Source organism: Acinonyx jubatus, chromosome A3, assembly GCF_027475565.1.
Source record: "Acinonyx jubatus isolate Ajub_Pintada_27869175 chromosome A3, VMU_Ajub_asm_v1.0, whole genome shotgun sequence".
Classification (NCBI taxonomy): domain Eukaryota; kingdom Metazoa; phylum Chordata; class Mammalia; order Carnivora; family Felidae; genus Acinonyx; species Acinonyx jubatus.
The window spans coordinates 29637174-29652757 of record NC_069388.1 but is presented as its reverse complement, the minus strand read 5'-3'; the positions used below and the strand labels follow the sequence as shown (position 1 = coordinate 29652757).

General features: G+C 43.3%; 1 protein-coding gene across 4 annotated transcripts in view; it reads right to left on the bottom strand.

The window, feature by feature from the left end:
* Positions 1–448: 448 nt before the first annotated feature.
* The window catches only part of ATRN (attractin), a 159825-nt gene continuing 144689 nt past the window's right edge, over positions 449–15584 (bottom strand). Inside the window, exons 26-30 of one of the 4 annotated variants that reach the window (XM_027069653.2) lie at positions 14644–14722; positions 12316–12423; positions 7268–7382; positions 4812–4973; positions 449–3706 (exon numbers count right to left, since the gene is read on the bottom strand). In XM_027069653.2, coding sequence (XP_026925454.1) covers positions 4849–4973; positions 7268–7382; positions 12316–12423; positions 14644–14722 — 427 coding nt within the window. In that variant the 3' untranslated portion in view covers positions 449–3706; positions 4812–4848. Of the gene's footprint in view, positions 4974–7263; positions 7383–12315; positions 12424–14643; positions 14723–15584 lie in introns of all 4 variants that reach the window. The other 3 variants (XM_027069654.2, XM_027069657.2, XM_015078127.3) reach the window with 3 other exon arrangements.

Here is a 15584-nt window from a genome sequence, read left to right as displayed (position 1 = left end):
TGGCATACCTGAGATTTAGCAGTTTGGAAAACCTAAACATTCAGGAACCCGCGAGAGAATGAGAAGGTGAGAGACCAAGGACAGCTGGGTGGCTCTGGCCTCCGCGTGGGCTGTGCCCAACCCAAGACCCGCCCCGGGCCCGGGCAGAGCTGCTCCCCCCACTGCTGTTTCAAGGGCAACACAGGCTACAGTGGGGATGTTGGGAGTCTGCTCACAAGCTGTGTGGGGCTCTCTGTACCTCCTTCATCCCAACAGGTGTCTGAGGTGCCCACCCTGCTGACTTTACACCTTTACCTTCACTGAATGCCAAGTGCTGCCTCTGAGACAGTCTGAACACTGGTAATCATCTTAAACATTGTTTCCCTTTTCTTAAGGTTCTAATGACCAAACTGTAAAAATGAATGAAATAAAACAAACTCAAAATTAAACACTCAGAGCAAAAACCACATTTTTACCAGATCTACTTTTATTTCAGAAGGAAGTTTGTATTATAGTATTTACTTCTGTTTATATACAAGTTCTTCACATTTGTGTTTAAAATGCACAGACCTCCCTTAATTCTCTTGTTCCTGCTTAAATTAGCTGTTATTTTACAATACAAAAAATACCAAAAATTTCAGTCCTAAATGTATGTATAACACCCACAGTCCCCAGCAATGAAATAGTTTACAATACTTACTCCATATTTACATGAGTGCAATAGATGCTAAATTATACATATTAACAAACTAAGCTTGAATCCAAACCCAAACAAACAAAAACAAAAACAAAAAAAAAACCCAAAACAATAACCGTAAATACCTATAAAACAAAAACATTTCCAGAGCCAGAATTAGTTCAACAAAACAGGCTTCACTAGTGTTTAGAATGTTTTGTGCACAAATTTCAGTTACTGAAAGTCGATCCCATTATTGCCTTTGAAAGCGAAGGCGCCAGTTTTCCTCTCCACTTCAAACCATCTCCCTGCAGGTGAGGGTGCTTAGGAGTTTGAACGATTCCGGGGAAATGTCTCTTGGCGGGCCTGCCATCGTGGTGATTTTCGTGGTTTGGTAAATTGGGCAAACATTTCAGACTGAGAGCTGGTGCACGGCCTGAGGACAGACCCCTGCCTTCCTGGGTTTGTCCTCAGGGTGGCCAATTCTCACAGGAACTGCCACGAGGAGAGGTCTCTTGGGATGAGGGGCTTGAGCTGGGTTTTGCTGTTAATTCCACAAAGCTTCTTTTCCATCTTGGTCACTGCCCTAGTGTTAGCTTAGGTTGTTAGTTAGTGCTTAGTGAATATTCATTGAATGGGTGGATGGATGTTAGAAACTAAAGGATCAAAGGTGTTCTCAAAAATGACACCAGCACCCAAGGAAGTGAGTCTCCACCCTCTCCCCAGATACACTCCGTTGAGTTGACAGAGATGCACTGAAAAGGTAACATGTCTTTTTCCTACCGATAGTGCTCTGGTCTTCTCATCCGTCCGCCCCAGACTTCCTGGTGTGTCTGCAATATTGCACTTTGGGCCTCACCCACATAAGTTCTGGTATTTTCCTGTTGCTGACAGTCTTCTGTCCAGGGCTGCTTTTCTTCCAGGTTAGCTCACAACTCCTCCCACCTTTTAGAGGTGATCTCACAGGAAGTGCAGACTTCTCCCCAAACTGTGTGTGTGCAGGAGTAGGGGGCAGACAGGAGGCCAGGGGGTGTGTAATTCTCCAGGAGGGAACAGGAACTATTTATCAATGAACTAGCCACCCTACTCCCACCCCCAGTTTTCAGGATAGGAAACCATGGTTCTGGGAAATGGTCATTAAAATTTTAGACCAAACAGATACATCCTGGAAAACCCCCTTTTGGAAAATCTGATATAGTCTTTGAACTTAGAGACCAAGAGAAACAGTCCTCAGAACAAGATGGGTCATTGCTGGCCAAGCACAGCACCAAGAGGCTAACAGAAAGATTCATGATGCACTTGCAGAGCCAACAACAGTGACAGCGACCTTCCCGCTGCCTTTGCGTCTCCTCACACAATGCTGTTTAAATGGGCTCAATGCCTGATTTCTCCTCTGTGTACTGACAATTTCTGTTTTAGAGTCGTCCAATTAGTACCAGATGCGTTTGGACACACTGGCATGATGGGGGTGCCTTTTTTGGCTTTGTTATCAATGTATCAGGGCCCAACGAGAGGACTTCTTCAAACTTGGATATTCAGTATGTGGCACAAAAATATACTAGGTAAAACTCAGACACCGTTACAGTTAATAAAAATACATTAACATAGTTTTTTGTTTTATGTACACTCTGAATGAACATTCTGGACACTACTGTATAATTATGTACAAGTGCAACATCGATGTTTTCATGACAATTTTAACTTACATACAGGCTCTCCTGTGACACGCAGGCATTTCTCTGAAGTTCCAGATGATTCCCTCCTGGTAACTGGCTCCTAAGCTGACTGCCTCTTTCTCCTGCCACTCCCTTCCTCTGGCCTGAGTCTGGAGGAAGTTCTTTGCTCTTGACTGCAAAGGAGAAGCAGGTGGATTCAGCTGTTTCTCCACTGTTGGAGCAAAATTAAATATCACTTGCTCCTTTTAAAAAATAAACTATCTTCTAGAAAAAAATAAAATATCCAGGTGGCTAAGGGACACAGTACATGTTATTTCAAGGCCTGGAAACCCATGGGGAAGAGACTTCTTTGGCCAAAGAAACACTGGTCCTTCGAACAAACAAGGATTTTCCTTATGGGAGGTCCCTCTCCAGGGGCTTCCTTCTCTCTGGCCAAGAGGCCTCATGGCAATTATAGGGGTAAAGCGCCACTCTGTGGCAGGCTCTGTGGGTGCTGTGGTGTGGAGCAGGGATGTGGGAAGCTTGGAAGAGAAGGGGTCTTTTCTAGAATTGTCTGCTCTTTACCAATGATGTGAAGAAGCAGCTTTTTGAGAGACAAGTCTCAAAGTAGAGGTGTTTTGTGCATCAGACAGTGTTTTATGGTTCGACTTCCTTGAAAACATCTTTCCAGGCAGCTCTTCGTGGGTGAGGGGTTGGTGCTGGGGAAGACACAGCACTCCTGCTCTAGGCACTGCATTTAAAGGTGAAATGCTGCAGTCTTTGCCCTTTTCAGTATTAATTTCTCCAAATTCACAAACTTGAGCATTTTGTCGTCTAAAGGTCCATCCCTATGGGGTAATGTCAGAGAACTCCAAAGTTTTGAAGCAGAATACAGACCTGGGGAGGCTGCTGCATAATGCCAGAATACAGAGCACCATACACAGGGACAACACGACACCCAGGCAGTGGCCTGGGGAGAAGAGCAGGACTGCCCTACCCCACTTAAATTTGGTCACTTTCCACTTGGCATAGTTATTCCTCCTCATCCATTTCCTCCATGTGCTTTTCATCATCCACAGTGGTCACTGCCCCGCCCATAGCCACCACCCAGGTCTGGGAAGGAGGATGGGAGAGCGGGGCTGAGCCTCTCCTGGAGAAGAACGGGCAAACGATCCCAGGTCCTTCTCCAGGCTTTGGGTGTGCGATTCCACCAGCAGCCTGAGGATGACCCACCATCTTTGAGCAGGCTACAGGAACACACTGTTGCTTTTAGGTGCAGGGGTCCCAAGTGCTGTCATGCTCTTTTCTGTTCAAGGGAGACGTGTAACATGAACGAGTCCCTTCCTCTGTGGTGTCCTGGCAGGAGTGGCCAGAAGGGCTGGAGCAAACATCAGGTCTAGAGTTGGGGAGAGGGGCAGGGGGCACACGAGAACCACACCTTATTTAGGGCCCATTTGATGACAACACAAACAGGAGCTTTCACAGTTTGGTCACTTCTGCTTTCCTCTCAGTCCCTGCTGCTAGGCTAAACGTTCCCTGGGGTGAGAAAATTCTTTCCCTGGCTGCAAATCAGATTTTAGAAAAACAGCAGATTGCCAATGGTAGCTATTTAAATTTTGTAAGAATGTAGGAATGCAATTATGTAAAAACACAGGCTTACTAACTTCCCAATTGCTAGATCTATTTAAAGTCTAGGCACTTAGTGTGTGTGTGTGTGTGTGTGTGTGTGTGTGTGTGTGAGAGAGAGAGAGAGAGAGAGAGAGAGAGAGAGAGAGAGAGAGAGAGGAAGAGAAAGAGAGAGGGGAAGAGAGAGAGAGATGAAGAGAAAGACAGAGGGAGAAAATTTCAAATGGATTAAGACTAAATTAATCAAGTTGCTATAGAAAACTACCTACTACATCAGTTTACATTCTAACACTGCTGACCTTGACATTTAAAATAGCTCCCTTCTACCTTAGTTTGATATGATTCAAAAGAGCCAGACCATTGTTAATTCTCAACTAGAAAAAAGCTACTCCCTGGAAGAGAGAGATTTGCCTACATCGTGCAAGAATAAGTAGCACATCTTTTAAAAAAGATAGCAGGCTTCAGATGAGGACAAATTCATTCATCTGACTAATTTTTAAAAGACCACGTTCAAGAACGATGGATGGTGAATGTCTACTTGTAAACACTACATCTTTTGTTTTTTGCAAGTTGAGACGGCCCCAAGAGCAGTTTTCCACAAGTGAACCTGAGTGTCATTCCCAGCTCCCTCACTGGCTCTATACCCCAGCCTCCTCCAGCAACAACTGGATCACCCCTGGACCTGCAATTAAATCAGTGATGTCCTATGCAAAAGTAAAAGGTTAGATGCTGGAGCACAGATGGGAGAAACCGGCAAAGAAAGCTTGTGAACATGCAGAGGAGTCAGATGTTTCGAGGGTTTCCAGTCTTCGGCCCGCTTCGCACAGCATCTCCCCGCCTGCCCCCTCCCTGCAGACGGCACTGGCACGCCACACCTGGCTCGCTCACTCACGGAGAGTCCCTGGCCCAGCCTCAAATGCAGGTCCCAGGTTGCGCAGGGGGCTGCTGCTTCCGGTTTCTCACGGCTCCTGACTTCTCTTTGTACACTATTGGCATCTGCTGAGAAATGTCCACCAGGGCGCTGGCCACTGCAAGACCTGGGGAGAGCCCACCGTGAACACGTGTTAAGGAGCAGCTTGCTTTGTTTTTGAAAATAATTTAAAAAAAAAATTTTTTTTTTTACATTCGTGGAGTGCAATAAACAAATAAGTAAAGCATATAGGGAAAAGTCTTCCTTCCGCCTTGTGCCTCCCACCTCCCTCCATCCGAGCTCTGCTTTCATTAGTTTGTATATATTCTTTCAGGATTTACTGATGCAAATACAAATACATATTGTTCTCCCCTCCCTACTTTTTACACAAAAGATGTAGCATGCTGTTCAGTAGATCAATGAAGCAAAGAACTCTGCTTGGCAGTCGGAGCATTTAAATAAGATTGCAGCCGTGCTTTAAGTGGTAAATTTTTCCTGCTGGCCTCCAAAAAGGGTGCCAAGAAAAAGCAGCACTCTTTTTGAGTAAATTCAGATTCATTCCACATAACTCAGGCAACACTGGTTATTTTTGTATCTATCCTATGACACAGGTTAGGACACATTCTGGGGCCAGGCTTTGGAATAAGCAAGGTTCTTTAACCGCCCCATGCCTCAGTTTCCTCATTTGCAAAATGGGGACAATAGCAGTACAGGGCCTGTGTGAGGAGTCACTGAGTGAATCCACATAAAAATCTTAGAACAGTACCTGGCTCATCACCCCACCACCTCTACCACCTGTGCTTTAGGGACTAGTGGTTCCATTCTCCTTTTTGTACTGGGAGCTGGGTTCCCCGTGCATGTGAACAAGCCAGTGCAGGCTCAGCGCTCCGCTGAGGTTCTCAGGAGCCATGGGAGTGCCACTTGTCACTCCACTTCATTGAGCCTATAAAATGGAGGCATGTGCCTGGCACGCTTGGGGAATCCACAGCAGTGACATTGTTCTAGCAAAGGCAGAGCTGGGTACTCTCAGAGTCCTGAGGAAGAGCCATCTAAAATTGGGAGTACAGAAGAGGTTGCAGGGATGGGCTCACTTGGGGTGGGTCTCAGGTGGTGTGCAGGCTTTTATCAGGAGTTGAACAGGATGGGGTCTATCAGGCAAAGGGCAGGGCAGAAAAGGCCACAAGCCTGTCACTTCCCTACTGCAGTCAGGGCCTTGCTCTTAGGGAGCACAGGCCAAGTCTGCTGAGCTGGGACACAGCAGGAGACCATGCTCCAGAGTTCAGGTTAATGGGTCATTCTACCCTCAACACAGGTAAAGCCGAGTTAGGAGCTGAACTCACATCCCTAGGTGAGGGCAAATCAAGCTGTTACCCTATGAAGATGACAAATCCTGGCCTGATCATGCCTAAAGGCCTTCCTCATGAAGACCCAGAAACCATTTTGAAAGCTTGGCTGGAGGCGCCTCTGAATTTGAGGGCTACAGTTCGGGGGCTGTGGAGCTCAGGGGCTGGGCAAGGATTCTGGGACACACTTTATCACAGACATAAGGATTTCTTTGGCTAAGGCAACCCTGACCCCCATCATTTCAATTAAAAGCTGTGTAAAACATATTGTGCATATTGTCTGAGGCATCCCTCCAAAGTACTCCACGATTTTTCCAAAACTGTATTTCATATCTCAGTGTTTGATAAGAGGATATTTATCGAAATTATGATTTATACTTGATAGAACTGCATAGAAGACAGAGGTAAAACGTTATGTAGTAATCTATAAAAATGTTTATGAGTTGTATGAAAAAAGAAGAAGAAAAAATTAGATCTATACAATCATTTCAATAAAGTTGCTGGTCAGGGCTGGAAAGGAAAGAGGACAATGAACATAGTTGGGTGTTGGATGGTACAATTACGAGTACATTTCTAAAAACTTCCTTTAAGTTGTTATAATTGCTATTTCTGCCTTATATTTGAAACAGAGTGAAAAAGCAAAAGAAATGCAGTCATGCTAGAAATACCAATCTGAGAGTGTCCAGCTTGGAGGAGAGCCATGAGAGTAGGTAAGATGACTGAGGAAGAACGCATGGACGGAGGGGGGATGTCCTGCATTCAAGGCTGAGTAAGGGAAAAAGAGACAAGAGAGGGGTGGCAGAGACAGAGCTGAGCAAAACACTGCAGCAAGGGAAGGTGTGGCCGGAAGCATCAACACCACAGAGAGGCTGAGGGAGCTGGTGCAGGGAGGGAACTCTGGATCGTCCCTGGGAAAGAACCGTGACCTCAGGAAAGACAGTTTAGGGAACACCAAGCACAATGGGATCATCTTGCCGAATCCTTACAATGACATGAGGTAGGCATGAGCCTACTGTTCACTGTCGCCTCTACACCCAAGTTCACACTTCTCGGGTTTGTCACTGGCCTTCATACGCACCTGACTGCCCGGGAGGAGGGATTCCACCGAGCCCTCGAGGCAGCCTCACAAACACAGAGAGGACAGCAGCTTTGTTGCCAAAACACGGTTCCAGAGCAATGGGTTTGGGAACAGTCTGGTGGAAGAAAACAAAGAATTAACTAAAACGGTGTTTCTCACGTGTTAATACTGCAGCCTTCACATGTGATTTTTATCTATTTTTTAAGTTTATTTGAGAGAGACAGAGAGGGTGTAGAGAGAGGATCTCAAGCAGACTCCGCACTGACAGCCAAGAGCCCGATGCGGGGCTTGAACTCACGAAACTGTGAGATCATGATCTGAGCCTAAATTAAGAGCTGGATGCTCAGCTGACTGAGCCATCCAGGTGCCCCACAGGTGATTTTTAAATATGCCCTCTGTATTAGTTTCTACTGCTGTGTAACAAATTACTTAGTTGCTTACAACAGCACCTATTTATTCTCTCAGTTTTGTAGGTCAGGAGTTTGGGCGAGCTCTGTTAGAGTTCCCTGCTTAGAGATAAAAGTATATTCATCTCTTCCATCAGTTCTGGAAAACTCTCAGCTCTTATCTCACAAAGTTCTCAAGGATCTCAGCTCTTATCTTCACAAGGTGGAAGCCCAGTTACCATCTGCACTGGCTGTTATTTGGAGGCTCTAGGGAAGAATCTGTTCAAAAAACATTCAGGTGGCTGGCAGACTCTAGTTCCTTGCAACTGTAGGTCTGAAGTTGCCATTTCCTTGCTGGTGATCTGGAGGGGATCACTCTTCCAGAGGTCTCCTCACATGGCCCCTCCAGCTTCAGATCAGTGGTGGCATGCCAAGTCCTTTTCATGTTTCCTCTCCTGCCACCAGCCAGAAAAAACTCCCTCAGTATCTTATGGTCTCAGCTACCTTGGGATTTGTATTACTCCTACAAAATCCCTTCGTAACAGTACCTAGAGTAGTGTCTGATTGAAAAACCATGAGATGGGAATCTTGGAGGCCATCTTCGGAATTCTGCCCGTCATATCCCAAATATGCCATTCATTTCTTCAATTTGGTTGAAGAAAATAACTTCCAGAACTATGGTGGCTGCAGCACAGGGAAGGATGGGGTGGGTGAAAGGGCAGTGACAACAGTGGAGGTGTGCTCAGTAGTTGACGACAGAGCCAAAGACATGTTCTGATGGACTGGTTGTCCAATGAGAATGAGAGGAAGCATGGCCCAAGTACAACTCCAGGATTTTGGTCTGAGCAGCTAGGATGATGGAGGTGATATGTACTGAGTTGGGGGCAATATGCAAGAGAAGAGGTGTGGGGAGTAACATCCAGAGCTCAGCTCTGGACATGTTAACTCGGAGATGGCTGCTAAGATATCCAAGTGGGAACTCTGAGTAAGCAATGGGATATAGGAGTCAGAGGCTCACAGAAGAGGTCTAAGCAGAGATCATGGTATTAAATATAAACCCACGATGGAAAAGATCACTGCTGTGGTTTGAATGTTTGTCTCCTTCCAAAATTCATATGTTAAATCTTAATGCCCAATACAATGATATTTGGAGGTGGGGACTTTCAGAGGTGATTGATTACTGCCCTTATAAAAGGGACCTTAGAGAGTTCCCTAGCCCCTTCCACCATGTAAGAACAGAGTGAGAAGGCACCATCTATGAACTAGGAAGGGGGCTCTCACCAGACACTGAATCTGCCAGCACCATGATCCTGGACTTCCTAGCCTTGAGAATTGTGAGAAATTTCTCTTGTTTCTACAACACCCATTCTCTGGTGTTTTGTTATAGCAGCTCGAATAGGGCTACAACAGTCACCAAAGGAGTTGGTGTAAAAGAAGTGAGAGGAGGCCCAAAGACTGGGCTGGATGTGCACCACTGTTAAAGAGGTGGGGAGTTGGAGAGGGTTGAACAAAGAACACTGAGAAAGAGCAGCTAGAAGGTGAGAGTGTGCTGTCCTGGAAGGAGAGTCAAGAAAGTGTTTTAAGAAGCAACCAACTGAGTCATATGCTGTTGATATATGACATATGGTGCTGCTTAGTACTTAAGATTTGTCTATTTTTTTTACATCCCACAAATTGTTATTTTATCATGTTTGCTTAGATTCATGTATATGTTTACCATTTCACTTATTCACAATTCCTTCTTATACCTCAGTTTCCCTCTGGGGTAAATTTTCCTTTTTTCTAGCGCATCCTTTAGACATTTCGTTTGTACAGAACTTTTTTGGTGGCCAACTCAGCTTTCCTTCTAATTGGAAGAGATCTTCATTCTATCCTCATTCTTGGAAGGCCAAGTTGCCAGGCACGCTATTCTAAGTTAGTAGTTCTCTTCTTTATGTTGTTTGGAGACACTCTTCCACGTTCCTTTGGCTTCTGGTGTTACTAATGAGAAGTCACAGGCTGTCACTTTGTCATTTCCTTTAAGTATCTTTTCTTTTTTTTTCCCTAGTTATTTTTTAATGTGGTAAAATACACATAACATTTACCATCTTAACACCTCCCCCCACCGCCGCCTTTTATTAAAGTTTCACATCCAGAGTGAAGCCCAACACGGGGCTTGAACTTCATGACCCTGAGATCAAGACTTGAGCTGAGATCAAGAGTTGGATGCTTAACTGACTGAGCCGCTCAGGCATCCTGGATCTTAACCCTTTTTAAGTGTATGCTTCAGTGGTATTAAGTAGACTGATGCTGTTATGCAACCATCACCACCACCCATCTCCAGAAGTCTTTTCATCTTGCAGAACTGAAACTCTACACCCATTACACAGTGACTCCCTATTCCCCCTTCCCCTCCAACCCCTGACAACCACCATTATACTTTGTTGCTATGGACCTGACTACTCTATACATCTTATAAAAGTGGAATCATACAGTATTTTTTTTGTGTGTGACTGGCTTATTTTGCTTAAGGTTCACCCATGTTGTAGCAGGTGTGAGAATTACCTTCCTTTTTAAGACTGAATAATATTCCATTGTATGTATAGACCACATTTTACACACCCACTTGTCTACTGATGGACACTAGGGCTGCTCTTAGCAGCCTTTTAGCTATTGTGAATAACGCTGCTATTAACATGGGTGTACAAATGTATCTTTGAGGCCTGGCTTTTAATTCTTGCAGGTATATATCCAGAAGAGGAATTGCTAGATTATATGATAATTCTATTTTTATTTTTTGGAGAAAGAACAAAACTGGTTTTCACAGCAGCTACATCATTTCACATCCCCACTACCAGTGCCCGTGGGTTCCAATTGTTCCACACTGTGGCAATCATCCTATATATATATATATATAATATATATTAGGTCTTCTCATTTTATCCTCTATATTCTTTTTTTTTTTTTTTTTTTTACATTTTATTTATTTGAGAGAGAGACAGCATAAGTGGGGGTAGGGTAGAGAGGGAGGGAGAGAGAGAATCCCAAGTAGGTTCCATACTGTCAGCACAGAGCCCCACATGGGGCTTGAACCCACGAAGTCACGAGATCATGACCTGAGCCGAAACCAAGAGTCAGACGGTTAACCAACTGAGCCATCCAGGTACCCCTATACTCCATATTCTTATTATCTGTTATATGTTCCATCTCCTGGTCTTTCTGTCTTGCATTCTGTGTAGTTTCTGCAAATTCATCTTCCAGTTCAAAAGTTCTCCTTTGAGTCTAACATGCTGTTTAACATGTAAACTGAGTCATTTAAAAAATTTTAACCACTATATGTCCCATTTCCTTTTTTAAAAAAAATGTTTTATTTATTCTTGAGAGAGAGACACTGAGAGTGGGGGAGAGGCAGAGAGAGAGGGAGACATAGAAGCTAAAGCAGACTCCAGGCTCTAAGCTATTAGCACAGAGCCTAATCCGGGGCTTAAATCCACAAACCACAAGATGAGGACCTGAGCTGAAGTTGGACGCTCAACTGACTGACTCACCCAGGCACCTCCATTTCCTTTTTTTTAAAGTTTATTTTTTATTTTTAAGTAATTTCTACACCCAAAGGGGGCCCAAACTCACGAGCTCGAGATCAAGAGTCACATGCTTTACTGACTGAGCCAGCCAGTGCCCCTGTATGTTCCATCTCTGACAGTTCCATTTGGTTCTTTTGCAGTTCTGGTCATTCTTGACTCATGGTGTCCTCATCTTTATAATTCTCTTTTCAAGTCTTTAAACATTTCATACAGAGCTATATTATACTCTTTAGAGGTCTACTCTAACATGTGAAGTCCTGTCTAAACCCACTGTCCACGGTGCCTGCTAACTCCTTTTCCTACTAGCTTCTCTCTCTTGTCCTTGGTGATCTCTGATTGCTTGATCTTGATCTGTGGGGATCCTACAGGGCTGAATTGGGGATGTTTTCCCACAGAGAGGATATGCACTTACCTCAGCTGGCAGTCGTGGTGTGTGACCAATCTGGCACCACTTCACAACATATTTGGTTCTGGTTTTGGTTCATGATTTCTTCTTTTTGTGGGGAAGGATAGGAGAGTATTCCCTGGGAATTTCACCCACTTCCTATGAGCTCAGTAATGCTTTAATAAGTATTTGAAAATTTAGGATCTATAACTACTTCCCCAGAATATCTGAAATATTTCATCATTTTGTCAAGAGAAACTTTTATCACTTTCTTCACCACTTTTTTTTTTTTTTTTTTTTGGAGAGGTCAGTAATATTTACATTCCATGGAATGCATAGTGAATTAATGATTTTTGCCCCTTTAAGAAAATTTCCTAAGCTAATAAAAAACAATGGTTCAATTTTATTCTTTTCTAATACAAGTTTTAAAGTATTATGCCACAGGATACTTCCAAGACTATGAGACAAATTATTTATATTTTAAAATCCCTCGAACATGAGAATACTTAATGACATGAATGAAAAACTGAAAAATGAAAGCAAAAGAGTACCTGACAACATCAGTGTGTCACCTTATTGTTAGAGAGAGAGAGAGAGAGAGAGAGAGAGAAAACCTTAAGAGGCAACAGAATAAGGCTCTTGTTCTCTGTGGTTTCCCAGACTTAAAAGCATAAGTTTGGACAGGTTTTCAGGACTTCTGAATCACATTCTCACCTTTATACTCCCCCCAATAAGATCGGGAGGCTCTTCATCTGTTTCCAAGGCAACGTTTACGGAGGCAAAAGGGCGACTGGCCATCTGTTGCATCTCTCGAAGAAGTTGCTATTGATCAACATAGCAAGCATTAATGCACCGAGAACTAAGGGATTTTATTAGAGAATACCACGTATTAGAAGTACCTCATCCTCCCTGGTTCAAACAAATCAAGTCCAAAATGATATCTTTTGAGACAGCTGGAGAAACCTGGACACAGACCAGGTATTAGAGAACATGAGTACAACTGTGCGATGATGGGCAAGTTATTCTGCCTCTCTGAGCCTCAGTTTCCTCATCTGTGAGAGAGCACTAGGGTCAGTAACTATTTCATAGGATTGTTGTGAGGAGTAAATTAATTAATCTATATAAAACCTCTGAGAACAGTGGCTGGAATTTAGAAATGTTCAAATGTCAGCTCTTATTGTAACAAACTTGTCTGGATTTTACTGGCATAACTTCTAATATTTTCTTATCACGAGTGATGTTGGTTATCTGGATATCCTTTCTAGTGTTAACAAGGAGGCAATATTTTTGAGTTTACTAAGAGTTTTGTTTTTAAACTAGGAATGGGTGTTGAATTTCAATAAAAGATGACATGATTATTTGGCCACGACTACAGATTTAGGTTCTATATTTACCCACTGATATAACCTATTCCAATAGGTTTTCTGGTATGAAATGATCCTTTTATTACACTGGTCAATTAGACTGCTGCACCTACAGTCATTATATGACTGGCCTTTTCTATGCATATAATGAGTTAGGACTCTTTTAAGCTTTCCATCTTTTCCCTTTCTTGGGAACAGTTTATGTCTTTTGGAAATAAGTAATTCTCATAAGCACTCAAGGAAAAAATAGACTAGTATTATTTATATAAGCTCACCTCAAACTAAAAATCTCTGGGTAATGCCCTCTGTGGAGAGAGTAATATTTTGACAAGTTCAATTCCTTCCCTGGCCACTGGTTTATTGAGGCTTCCCATTTCTTTCTTTCTTACTCCATTTGGATAACTTACATTTTTTCAGAACACTGTATAATTCATCAGGATTTTAAGATGTCTTAGTAACACAGCTCTGAAAAATCCCTCTGAATATGTTACCCACTGAATTTTAAAAATGATAATTAAAAGGATGCAACATTATCTATATGATAACAATACCTTTACATGGGTCAGAAAAGCGGTCATGGCCCCCAGGAAGAGGCCCATATCCTGGAGCCTATGCTAACCTCATTATAGACACTAATGTTCAGTGAACAGTGCTGCATGCCTATGAGTTTTGATTTCACACATTCCTGTTCTCTTCTAAATCTTGTCTACAGATCAATTTTTAATACAATTAATTTTTTATTTTAAAGAGAGAGCGCACGAGTGGGGGAGAAGGAGAGAGGGAGAGAGAGGGAGGGGGGGAGGGGGGGAGGGGGGGAGAGAGAGAGAGAGAGAGAGAGAGAGAGAGAGAGAATATCCCAAGCAGGTTCCATACTCAACACGGAGCCTGACGTGGGGCTTGATCCTACAGCCCTGGGATCATGACCTGAGCCGAAATCAAGAGTTGAACGCTCTATCGACTGAGTCACCCAGGTGCCCCCAGATCAATTTTTATGTAGAAAAGGGCATGAGTAGATACAGAAAATCAAGGAGCGTATGTCAGTCTGGATCTCAGTGCCCTTCCATTAGCAACGATGCAATAGACAGGATGACTAGAAGGCAAATAATATCGGTGAAAGTTATGATAAACAAAGATCTTATGCTGTAGTTTTTAACCAAGTTTACTTATTTGATTTGTCAATTATAAATATTTTCTTGACTTATTGGTATTTCTTTTGGAACACAGCACTAGAAATAAATCAAGACTCACTAAAAAATAAAACTCAAGCAAAAACTTAACTAGGCTAGACACCGATTTATCTTTCCTTGAGTGAAGAGATATTTCTGAGATGCTTAGCTCATTAATTTTACTTTCGTTCTTGTGAAAGGCTCTGCTACTGAGCCCTCCGATCTCCTGCCTGAGTTAAGGACAGAGTGCCGGTAGAATATGGGTAGAGCTGAAATCTGCAAGTCAATATTAGAGTTTCCTTTTAGAAAGTTAAAAGCACATGGCGCAGAATTAATTATACTCTGTATAGCACTAACTGAAATCTACTGACCACATTTTGCGGAAAGGGCAGCACTACTCCCCCTACAGTATGTCTTTCAATTATCACTAAATAGCTAAAACTGACTTGCTTTAGAGGAACAGAAAGGAAGAAGCTCTTACAGGCATTCGCGAACCATCCACTGAGGCTTACCTCTCTACGCCTGGAGGCCCAACAACTTTGTTTGATCTTCCAAACCACAGCAGCCACCAGGAGCAAAGAGAGGAAACAACTGTGAGAAAGGAAAGTACTGAATTATTATCCCAGCCCCCAGAATCAGCACTGTCACCCACACTGCAGGTCAGGCAGGGAGTGCCCTCCCAATACCAATTCCAAGCACCTTTCTGATGATTCATCACAACCATGTCCTAGTTCACAGGAAGCCAGTGTGAGAAGACTCTCAGAAGCTGAGCTTCCTGTCCTACATCAGGACAGTACTGTCCCCACAAGGCACCAGGAGAGAGCTGCAACCTCCCACTGGGTTTTTTATTGGAATGACCTGTCATGGCTCATCCCAAGTAAGAAAAACAGTTCTAGGATAATAATAATGAATGACAAGCATGCCATTTAACTGAATTGGCAAGCCTTTACTGATAAAGTCTAACAAAACGAGAAAAGTTAATTATTACAGTAACAACCAGCTTTTCATAAGGAAGAGGTAAATACACAAGAAATAATCTTCTATATAATAATATATTCAACTATAGTTTTACAAAATAAATTCATATAATTTTTATAAAATAAAGTCAACCTCAAACCTACAACTTTCTCAAAAGTATTAGCAGAGAATACCTCCCAGTGGTCTTGTAACTGCAAATGCTTTCAATGTTCTCTCATCTGTAAACCAAGTGTGGAAGGTTTGAAAAGCTACCCTGACAGCAGAGAGAATGAGTGACTTCTGTCATCTGCAAACACAAGGCATTTGTAGCATGGGGTCGGCTTCCAAGTACCCAAGTGTGGGCCGGAGGCAGGCCCCTCAGGCCAGCTGGAGAAGGGCACTCTGAGGTGTGAGGATGACTGAACTTCCACCCTCTCTCAAGTAGAAACCTCAAGGCTCCCACAGCCCACCACTGCCCTGACATGAATGAGGGAAG